At 36.8% G+C, this 10,000-nt stretch overlaps 1 protein-coding gene and 1 long non-coding RNA gene across 4 annotated transcripts in view; one reads left to right on the top strand and one right to left on the bottom strand.

Annotated features, from left to right (window-relative positions):
- LOC122258762 (uncharacterized) overlaps positions 1-5,632 on the top strand; it is a 6,328-nt gene extending 696 nt beyond the window's left edge. Inside the window, exons 2-16 of one of the 2 annotated variants that reach the window (XR_006223729.2) lie at positions 633-678; positions 1,207-1,300; positions 1,680-1,736; positions 1,984-2,040; positions 2,305-2,327; positions 2,630-2,722; positions 3,316-3,407; positions 3,660-3,708; positions 4,024-4,094; positions 4,253-4,310; positions 4,483-4,531; positions 4,694-4,731; positions 4,905-4,969; positions 5,157-5,191; positions 5,412-5,632. This is a non-coding gene — a long non-coding RNA (uncharacterized LOC122258762). The remainder of the gene's footprint in view (positions 1-632; positions 679-1,206; positions 1,301-1,679; positions 1,737-1,983; positions 2,041-2,304; positions 2,328-2,629; positions 2,723-3,315; positions 3,408-3,659; positions 3,709-4,023; positions 4,095-4,252; positions 4,311-4,482; positions 4,532-4,693; positions 4,732-4,904; positions 4,970-5,156; positions 5,192-5,411) is intronic. The other variant, XR_006223730.2, reaches the window with a different exon arrangement.
- Positions 5,633-6,375: 743 nt separating this feature from the next.
- fu (STKc_STK36 domain-containing protein fused) overlaps positions 6,376-10,000 on the bottom strand; it is a 7,732-nt gene continuing 4,107 nt past the window's right edge. For both annotated transcript variants that reach the window (XM_043024925.2, XM_043024926.2), the window contains one exon: positions 6,376-9,911. In XM_043024925.2, coding sequence (XP_042880859.2) covers positions 7,351-9,891 — 2,541 coding nt within the window. In that variant the 5' untranslated portion in view covers positions 9,892-9,911 and the 3' untranslated portion in view covers positions 6,376-7,350. The remainder of the gene's footprint in view (positions 9,912-10,000) is intronic.

The following is a 10,000-nucleotide window of genomic DNA, read 5'->3' as shown; positions in this document are numbered from 1 at the left end:
GTCTTGGAATCCTTAGTCACATCTAAATGAGACTGAAACCGTTAAAACTTGATAAATTCAAACGTAACCCATACTTATGTTAACTATTGACATTGCATATTGCATATTGGTGACATCAGTGGTTGCTGTGCAATAGGACCAGCAATTGTAATAGTTCGTCTTGATAACTGGCTTCAGTACTTTCATTATTCATTGTGGAGTGTGGTCGTGATAAACATTGAATGAATAAATTTCCACTTGAGAATAGATTTTAAGCTAGGTTATATATAGGCCTACATTTGCATATGAGGTTGTTGGTAGTGTTGTCTATAATAACGTTATAGATTTTCATTGCCCTTACTAGGGTGTCCGTTATGTTTTTTCATGCAATGGGTTCTGCAGATTTAAAGTACGACTTTCAAACTTTCGTGTTGAGCTTAAATGATGAGACGATGACGAGGCTGAACCGCTTCTGAATCAGGGCAGCTGTAGTTAGTGCTGAGTTCTTTGGTGCTGCTGCTGTCTGTCCTGAGGAGGCTGTGGTTTCTTGATGTGTCTTGAGGCATTTGTCTGAGGGTTTTATTATTATACTTCATACATGTAATATATGTTTATAGGACTTAAATTAAATATTTGTTTGTTACAACTTTCAGAGATGCTGGTGGAAAATCTTTGGAAGGAGGAATTGGAGAGTAAGAGGTAAGTTTTTTGTTGTTGTTGTAATAGTTGTGAATGAGTGAAGAGAACTTAATGATTTGACAAGTCATTTTCTCTGCTCACTCTTCAGTATAGGCTGAGGAAGATGTAATTGGATAAATTCTTGTGCATGATATAATTAAACTTCAATAATATAACCTCATTTGTCTTTAATACTGTGACGGGAGAACTTTCTTTGATAAAAGCCTTTTTTTAAACAACGGTAACTTTCCTTAATTTTTTATTGTATTACTACAGGAAAGAATGAAGATATATATCAATGGCTGTATCCAATGTTGGTAAACTTAATGATGAGACGATGACGAGGCTGAACCACATCTGAATCAGGGCAGCTGTAGTTAGTGCTGAGTTCTTTGGTACTGCTGCTGTCTGTCCTGAGGAGGCTGTGGTTTCTTGATGTGTCTTGAGGCATTTGTCTGAGGGTTTGCAAGAGTGGTTAAAGTAAGCCATTAGTATAGAAATTAAATTACTTGTCAGTATCATGTTACTTACCTTGTCCTTTGTTTTCAGGGGGATCGGCACAGGATGAATGATGGCACTTGGTTTGAAGACTCCGAAAATGTTTTTCAAGGTGGCAGTATGTGAAGCAGTGACTCTTTGAAAGGTAATGTTGAGGATAATGAAAACATTTTCCAAATTTTAGCTTGGGGGGGGGGGGGTGATATTTCAATTCATGGTTCAGTTTTGGGCATATTAGATTAACAAGCAATTGTCCATATGCTTGAAAGTTGATATTTTAATCAGTATGTAAATTGAATTATTAGCTTGAAAGTAAATAGGTTAATTTTTTTCTGTATTGGTGGCTGAGCCAGCAATAACCTTGGTTTCTAAATCCCATTATGGATAATGATGATTAAACTTACTATTTCTGGCACTTCTTGGATGATATAATAATGATTATCCAATTATAATCTGACAACATTTTCTTGTACTTCACATGCATTGTGCCTTTCCTCAATTAATTGAAGGACACTTCATTTCAGACCGTGATGCACCGAAGAAATGGAATGGAATGGAATGGACTGGAATGGACAGATGAGGTAAATATTAATATTTCCTGGGAGTGGATGATGTAAATGGACTTAATGATGAGACGATGACGAGGCTGAACCACATCTGAATCAGGGCAGCTGTAGTTAGTGCTGAGTTCTTTGGTGCTGCTGCTGTCTGTCCTGAGGAGGTTGTGGTTTCTTGATGTGTCTTGAGGCATTTGTCTGAAGTTGCAAGACAAGTATATACAAGACCATTTTTAGTGTAAATGGGACTAATCCAGTTCATTATTTTCAGGTACATGACATTGACATGGTAACGGCTAATGGCACATTTGAGCAGAATCTTCAGCAGGTAAGGAGTTTTAGTATGCTTGCCTTTGGAGCAAGATTGAAATGGCTCCTGATATTTTAATCTTTATATATGGTTTTGATTAGAAAAATGTCTTCATGCAAAACATTACCATTAGAAATTTTGAAAATGATGATTAAACTAAATTATTTCTGGCACTTCTTGGATGACAACTGTGATTATCCATTTTTAATCTGAAAATCTAATGTAAAACTAATGTTATGTTAACTTTCCCTTTGTAGTAATGTGCCTTTTTCCTATTTTCAGGAGTTGGCTTCCTGGCAGAAACGGTAAATATATATATATAGTTTAGAGAAATAAATAACACTAGTTATAAAGAATGGAAGAGGGGTGGGAGGTTAAGTTACTATTATGATGAGACGATGACGAGGCTGAACTGCTTCTGAATCAGGGCAGCTGTAGTTAGTGCCGAGTTCTTTGGTGCTGCTGCTGTCTGTCCTGAGGAGGCTGTGGTTTCTTGATGTGTCTTGAGGCATTTGTCTGAGTAGTTGCAAGAGTGGTTAAAGTAAGCCATTAGTATAGAAATTAATTAAATGTCCGTCATGTTACTTACCTTGTCTTTTGTTTTCAGGGGGATCGGCACAGGATGAATGATGGCACTTGGTTTGAAGACTCCGAAAATGTTTTCAAGGTGGCAGCATGTGAAGTAGTGACTTTTTGAAAGGTAATGTTGAGCATTATGAAAACAATTTCCAAATTTTAGGTTGGGGGGGGGGGGGTGATATTTCAATTCATGGTTTTGTGTATATTAGATTAACAAGCAATTACCCATTGTGCTTGAAAGTTGATATTTTAACCCATTCATGCCGGGGCAGTTCCGGCTTTGCGCGGTCGCAATACCAGGGTTCTTGAGCGCATAAGCCTAATGCCTCGAGATTCTCGGGCGCACAAGCCGCGAGCCTTGGTTGCCCACTCACTCTACCCGAGCGTGCGGCTTCCCCTCATAGTGCGTCCAGGGCGTCTGACGCGAAAACCACAATACGTGCTATCACGTCACCCGGCGTGAGTGGGTTAATCAGTATGTAAATTGAATTATTAGCTTGAAAGTAAATAGGTTAATTTTTTCTGTATTGGTGGCTGAGCCAGCAATAACCTTGATTTCTAAATCCCATTATGGATAATGATGATTAAACTTACTATTTCTGGCACTTCTTGGATGATATAATAATGATTATCCAATTATAATCTGACAACATTTTCTTGTACTTCACATGCATTGTGCCTTTCCTCAATTAATTGAAGGACACTTCATTTCAGACCGTGATGCACCGAAGAAATGGAATGGAATGGAATGGAATGGAATGGAATGGAATGGAATGGAATGGAATGGAGTGGAGTGGACAGATGAGGTAAATATTAATATTTCCTGGGAGTGAATGATGTAAATGGACTTAATGATGAGACGATGACGAGGCTGAACCACATCTGAATCAGGGCAGCTGTAGTTAGTGCTGAGTTCTTTGGTACTGCTGCTGTCTGTCCTGAGGAGGCTGTGGTTTCTTGATGTGTCTTGAGGCATTTGTCTGAGGGTTTGCATGACTTTATTTTTATATTTTTTACGACCAAGTTCACACCATATTAAGCAAATCTCAAATTTGCAGATTGATGATGGAATGTTGGCAGATCCTCATCTCGTGATTGTGACCTAAGGTAAGGTGACAAAATTTAAGTAACATTAATAAAAAAACTTGCCTGTCAAAATGGTCGACTTGACTAGCGACCACAGGAACTTGTTTTAGAAGTCTTAGATTAATAAGATTAATAGATTTCAACTTGCTAGTTAGAAATTGTCCTGAAATATCTAGGCTAGGTCTCTTTTCCTGTTGCTCAAGTTTTTATGATGAAACAAATCTCGCGACTGTCTACAGAACCTTAATTGGTGAAACATCTTGCTCTGAATAAAGTAATTGAAATTACTGTTTTAGTGTTTTATTTATGGTTGTTTAACACATAATCCTTTTACAGGAGTTGATCTTCCATTTCAAGACTCGAGATTACCAAGGGGGTGTGCTACACCTTGTGGTTATATATAGCAGGTAATTTTCAACTGAACCTTGTGGTTAGGATTTCTTTTGTATGATGATCCTTTATCCCAACATTTTGATAATGAAACAATTAATTACTGATCCAAGAGATTCAGAAAAACTTGTATATTGCAGTTGATTGCATACTGAATTATATTTCCATGTTTCAGGGTTTTGAAACTAATGCGTCTTGAAATTGAATGTCTTGAAACGACTGAGGATTACAAGGTATGTATTGTATGTAGTTTAGTTTTCAATGATGTGCATTGAGGTGATGATACAAATCTCGCGACTGTCTACAGAAACATAATTGGTGATAAATCCAAATCTGATTATAGATAATCCTGATGTTTTTTCTATCATTAAATAGCTTGTTTTTAATAAGGTCATATTTTTACAGGTGCTCCATTTGCTTGTTGAATATTGAGTGGAAACTGATAACCCTCAAGGTAATTATAAAATCTTTGCTCTGTATTAGTCCTAGCATGTGATGATCCTTATCCCAACATTTTGAAGATACTGAAAAAGATGTAAATATCTGATAGTTATATATTTAGGAATAGTAAGTTTCTGTATATTGGTTAATAATTAATAAATTTTATTTGTTGCAGTTATCTCCAAAGCTGGTCTGGAAAGCTTGTTACTATAGGTATGTATTTACCATGTGCAAAATACACTGCTTTCATAAGTCAATGATGAAACAAATCTCGCGACTGTCTACAGAAACCCAATTGGTGATACAACCTATTCTGATAGTTATGGCTTTGTTTGATTTTTTTAGGGGGAATTTCCTTGACTAATATATATTTTTTTCCCTGACAGAATTGTTCCTGCTGGTGCATGTTGCTAATTCCAATTCTACAGCAAACCACTTGTAGCTATAGTAGGTAAGCTCATTCTGTAATTGTTTGTGGTGAGACCATTCTAAAGTTTTGTAAGTTTCAGTGATGATTCACTTATCCCAACATTTATTGAATCTAATGATAAAAACTATTACTGACTTTTCTTTCTAAAAGATTAAAAGAGGGAATGTGTTCTTTAAAGATTAACTTTTGTTTGTTTCGTAAATTTCAGGGCTGGCAACACTAGAAATTCTAAGCCTTTTACAGGTAATTATCTTTTTTCATTATTTTTACAATTGCCTTGTAATGCAAATTTAACAAATTAAAGTTTTCAGTAATAGTTTGTAAGTTTAAAAATTAAATGCTAAACTTTTTATAAGTGATCTGTAGTATTGCCATAAATATTTTTTAATACTGTATTCATTGGTTATTTCCCAATGGACGAACAAAAACAAAATTTAACCTTGAATCCTTTTCCCCCTAACAGATCAGATGGTATGGGTCTCTGAATATCTTGATGCAGATGGACTTTGAAGGCTTTTGAACTATTGGATGAACTCCTGTGAAGAATACGTACTGTGGGTTATGAATATTGATCATTAACTACAGTCTGGTGTCCCTTTTTTTTTTTTATATATATATTGTGTATTAAGTTTGACTAGAATGTTCATTTGCTGTTCAATAAAAAAAAAAAAAAAAAAAAAAAAATCTGATCTTTAACCCCCACTTGCTCAACTGTCAAGGAATATTCAGAGCAGTCACCACCTTGGTGTTTGCAAGTTACATATAATGTATAATGCATATAATGTGCTTAATTTGTAGGGAGTTGGGTTAGTAGACTTACCATATTAACAGAACCAAGTCAAAATGTTAATTATATTGATAGTTATTGTAGGGTATGTGCATACACTTCAAAGGGGGGGGGGGGTGAGAAATGCCAGATCAGTTGTCTGCAACATTATGCAATGACCAGAAAGCTTCTAGTAGCCTGTGGGCTGTAGTGCCAAAGAACCCAAACTAGTTGAAGAAATGCAGACCAACCAGTGACTACTATTTTATTAACCTGCCAATCCTTGCATACAACTTTTGTTCATGAGATGCAACTTGTTGGCTAGGCTTAAGCAGAGTATATGAATATAAAGCAGGGTGGTGGACCATGACTGGACTGGGGGTTGGAGGTTGCTGACCCATTCTAAGAGAACAGCGGTTCAAGTAAATGCCACAGGCAATTGTTGAACATGTTGATAAATCATGGGGGAAAAGGCAAATTAAATTTGAAATCAAATTGGGGAATTGACCCCTTGAGCTTTAAAATTAAAGTTGCACAAGTGTAGCTATTTCAGTACATAATGTGCATACTGCTATTGTCTTCAGCAAATCAAGACGGGAGGATTTTAATGCTAAAATAATATATGGCTTAAGAATTTTACTTATTTAAACAAGTATTAAGGTTTCTCAAGTGCATAAATGTATAAATTATAGAATGGACCTGGAAGTGGAGTAAGGATTTTAAGAGGATCATATAGAAGCCAGGTCCTACTTTTCTATATCTTGCAAATAGATACATCAGGTAGGTGAAGACCTGCCAATTTGGAAGTGCATATGTCCCATGGTGGGTTTCCATCATCCAGACATGCTTTGCAAATTATGCTTGATACAAGTCCGAAATGGAGAAACTGAACTAGGCTTAGCTATTACGGTCAGTGCTTTGATACTAAGAAGCCTTGTTCCCTGTTTCTCCACTTCTGATGTCACACTGAGCAAAGCTTATTAGCAGAGCTTGGACGTCTGGACTGTGATAAAGCCATTCTAAATTCTGCTTTGCTGGAATAACTTGCCTTTTCATGTTATGCTTCTGATTCACATTGTGATTTTAAATAAATTGTAAAAAAAAAGTACTTAATGTAAACACTATTCTGTCAATGAATCTCTCTGTACAAATATATTCTTTATTATTATTAGATACAAGAATAATTTACATTATAATAGATATCACTAGACAATTTTTTTTTCTTTTTTTCTTCAGAACTGCTTTTTACCAGGTACTTTTTACAAATATCAAACTGACAAAAAATGTTAATATTATTCATACTTTAGGGAACTGAAGTTTATGATAAAGAAAATACTCTATTTTAAGTAATATTCCTTTTAATTTTTGTAATTGTAGCATAACTTTTCCTCATACAAAGTTTTACATACAGGGCATGACATGGAAGGAGGGGGGGATATGCAATTTGTACTGTAAGGCTGGTTACATTCTCTGAACAACACCTTAATTACTGAAATTTCAGTAGTCCTGAATTTCATATAAATCACAGCAATTGCCAATATTAAATGATAATCACTATTACACATTAACTTCTCAGGATTACACCATCTATATCCCTTGACATATAAATCATGAATATTTTTATCAAAACATAATATTAGTTACAAGAATCTTCTGGCATTAGTTCTGTATAAGCCTGAAGACAAGATACAGCAAATGAAGCTGTTTTTCTGACTTGTGGAACAATATCACTTTCTAGATTTATCAAGTCACATAATAGCTTGTGCTGACCCTCAAACAGCTTGGATATGTGAGGACAACATTTGGCAAGATATCCGATCAGTGTGCAGAGCCTTGAACGAACCAAGGGTAGCTTGTGAGTGATGAGTGTTCCAAGGAGGAGTAGCAGAGGGTCACTTGTGCCGAGGATTTGCTCAACAACAGATCTATTCTCCGGTGTTAATCGAAGGACCTGGTTCAGTATGGCTAACATGTCTGCCACTAATTCTGGTAATATGTTGTCTAAAGTGAGTATCTTTGCTATAACTGCAAAAGCATTCAGAACACACACACAGTCACAAAACTGTAAAAGGAAATCAGTTTCAATATGAACAAGGTGACATATCAACATCGTGAGTTGACCCATTGTATCAATTTGGTCTTTATCAAAATCCACTGTTCTATTTACCTTGTGACTTTCTATTTTGAAAATGAGTTTGCATGCATATATTAAATTTGGCACAACTTTACACTCGAGGTAGACTTTAACAATGTCTATGAGGTTATCTTTTGTTTCTTCCATTGTGAATGGTAACATAAGAAGTGATGCTATTTTGTTTGTGACTTGTAAAGAACACATCTGATTTCTCAAAGGACCAATAAACATGGAAAGTTCACTCTGTATGAGAAATACGCTATAATTTCCGTTAAGGACATCTGCGAGTGTCTTGTCTAAAAATCTACACCACTCTTCTGTTTCAATTGGCTTGTCTTCTGAATTAAAACTATGTAATGTAAAAACAACAGCACTACTTGTTTTGCCACTCATAACAGTAAGGGCTCTGTCCTGCGTAAATGGAGTAAAACTTTCCTCATTGATGTTTGGAAGACTTGGTCGACCATCTTGCACGAGTTCAAGCATGGCGTTGGAAGGTCGGCTCCCACGTCTGGATGAGTCAACTGAATTTGCCAGGTAGTTGACCATGCTATCTTTCCGATCTTCTAGAGGTAATGGACCACAATTCTTAAAGTCATTTACATCTTCTTCCCTAAAGCCAGGCTCTTGAGATACACTACTTAACTTCCTCACAGATGCACCAACTGCACACCTAGCATCAGTACCCATATCTGTTAAATCAGCAACACCAGATAAGATATCATCAGAAGTTGCACTTTTATGGACTACAGCTTCAACAATAGTTGTACGCAAAGGGTCTCTGGTATGTTGCATATCAACACTGCTCTGCACTGTTCCTTCACTTGAACTTGATAAGTGCACCTCTATCATTCTCTCTCTTCCTCTGCGTCTCATAAGGTTTGGGGACGGAGATCTTGAGCTTAAATTTCCTGTTGTACCTGCTTCAAGATGAACAGCTTCAAGTCTCTTTAAAACATCTAAATCAATATGTAACACATCTCCATGTCCTTCCTTTTCATTCTGAAGTGCAGAGCTTGCAGCAGCATGTCTAGCTGCAAGACTAGTGTTAACAGCACCAGGTATAATTGCAGCTGGTTCTGCTACCAGCTGTGGAAGTTCAACTTTTGTAGGTGAAGGGGTTTTCTTCATTCCAACTTTCCCTATTACTCTTGGCTGACCTGCAGCACGTTGCACCAGCTCTTTTTTCTGTTGTTCTTTTACTTGCTGCTGGGATAATGTTAAGGGATTTGTAAGAGGTGTACCGTTAAGAGACTGTTGCACAAAAACAACTCCTTCATGAACCCATGGATGCTCCAAAAGATCTGGCCATGTCAATCTATCAGCTGGATCTTTTTCCAGCAACCCCTGGAGAAACGAAGTACAATCTGAACTCCATCCCTGTGGCCAGCTCACTGGTTCTGTTCTGACCATCTTTACTAACTGAACTATAGATGTTGTACAGAAAGGTGGCTTTCCAGTCAACAGCTCGAACAGAATGCAACCAAGTGACCAAAGATCTGCTGTATGGTCATATGGCTTTTCCTCTATTAGCTCAGGTGCCATATATAAAGGTGTGCCTTTTATTGATGTAAGAACATAAGTGTTAATGCCCATCTTTCTAGAAAATCCAAAATCACAGAGTTTTGCTTCACCTGAAGATGCTATTAATATGTTTTGAGGTTTGATGTCTCTGTGTAGGATTCTATGGGAGTGCAAATAGTAAATGGCTGACACAAGGTTGCAAGATATCTGTCTCACGCGTTCCTCTGGTAAGGGCCCATTAGATTCGAGGAGTTGGAAAAGCTGTCCTGGAACATACTCACTAACTGCTACGACTTCGTTTTCCGTCTCAAAGGAATCGCACATCTGAACGATATTGGGGTGTGCAAGGCCTCTCTGGATCTCACATTCTCTCCTCAAGCTCCTAAGTTCTCTCTCAACTTTGTTTCTCTTTGGAATGAACTTCAGGGCTACAATTTGTCCTGTTGACAAACACTTCCCTCTGAATACTCTCCCAAAAGAGCCTTGGCCTATAGCCTCCAGGACTTTGTACTTCTCCATTGTTTCAGCTGTCTTATAGCCTAGAAAAAAGGGAAAAAAAAGTGAAATAAATTTTGCATGGAAAATTTTGCTTTATCATTCTTTAAAACAAAAACAGTAAAATCATCAT

The sequence above is a fragment of the Penaeus japonicus genome, unplaced genomic scaffold (assembly GCF_977035675.1).
Source record: "Penaeus japonicus unplaced genomic scaffold, GWHDUDI00000001_assembly GWHDUDI00000028, whole genome shotgun sequence".
Classification (NCBI taxonomy): domain Eukaryota; kingdom Metazoa; phylum Arthropoda; class Malacostraca; order Decapoda; family Penaeidae; genus Penaeus; species Penaeus japonicus.
The sequence above is the reverse complement of the archived record's forward strand: the minus strand, read 5'-3'. Positions and strand labels throughout refer to the sequence as shown.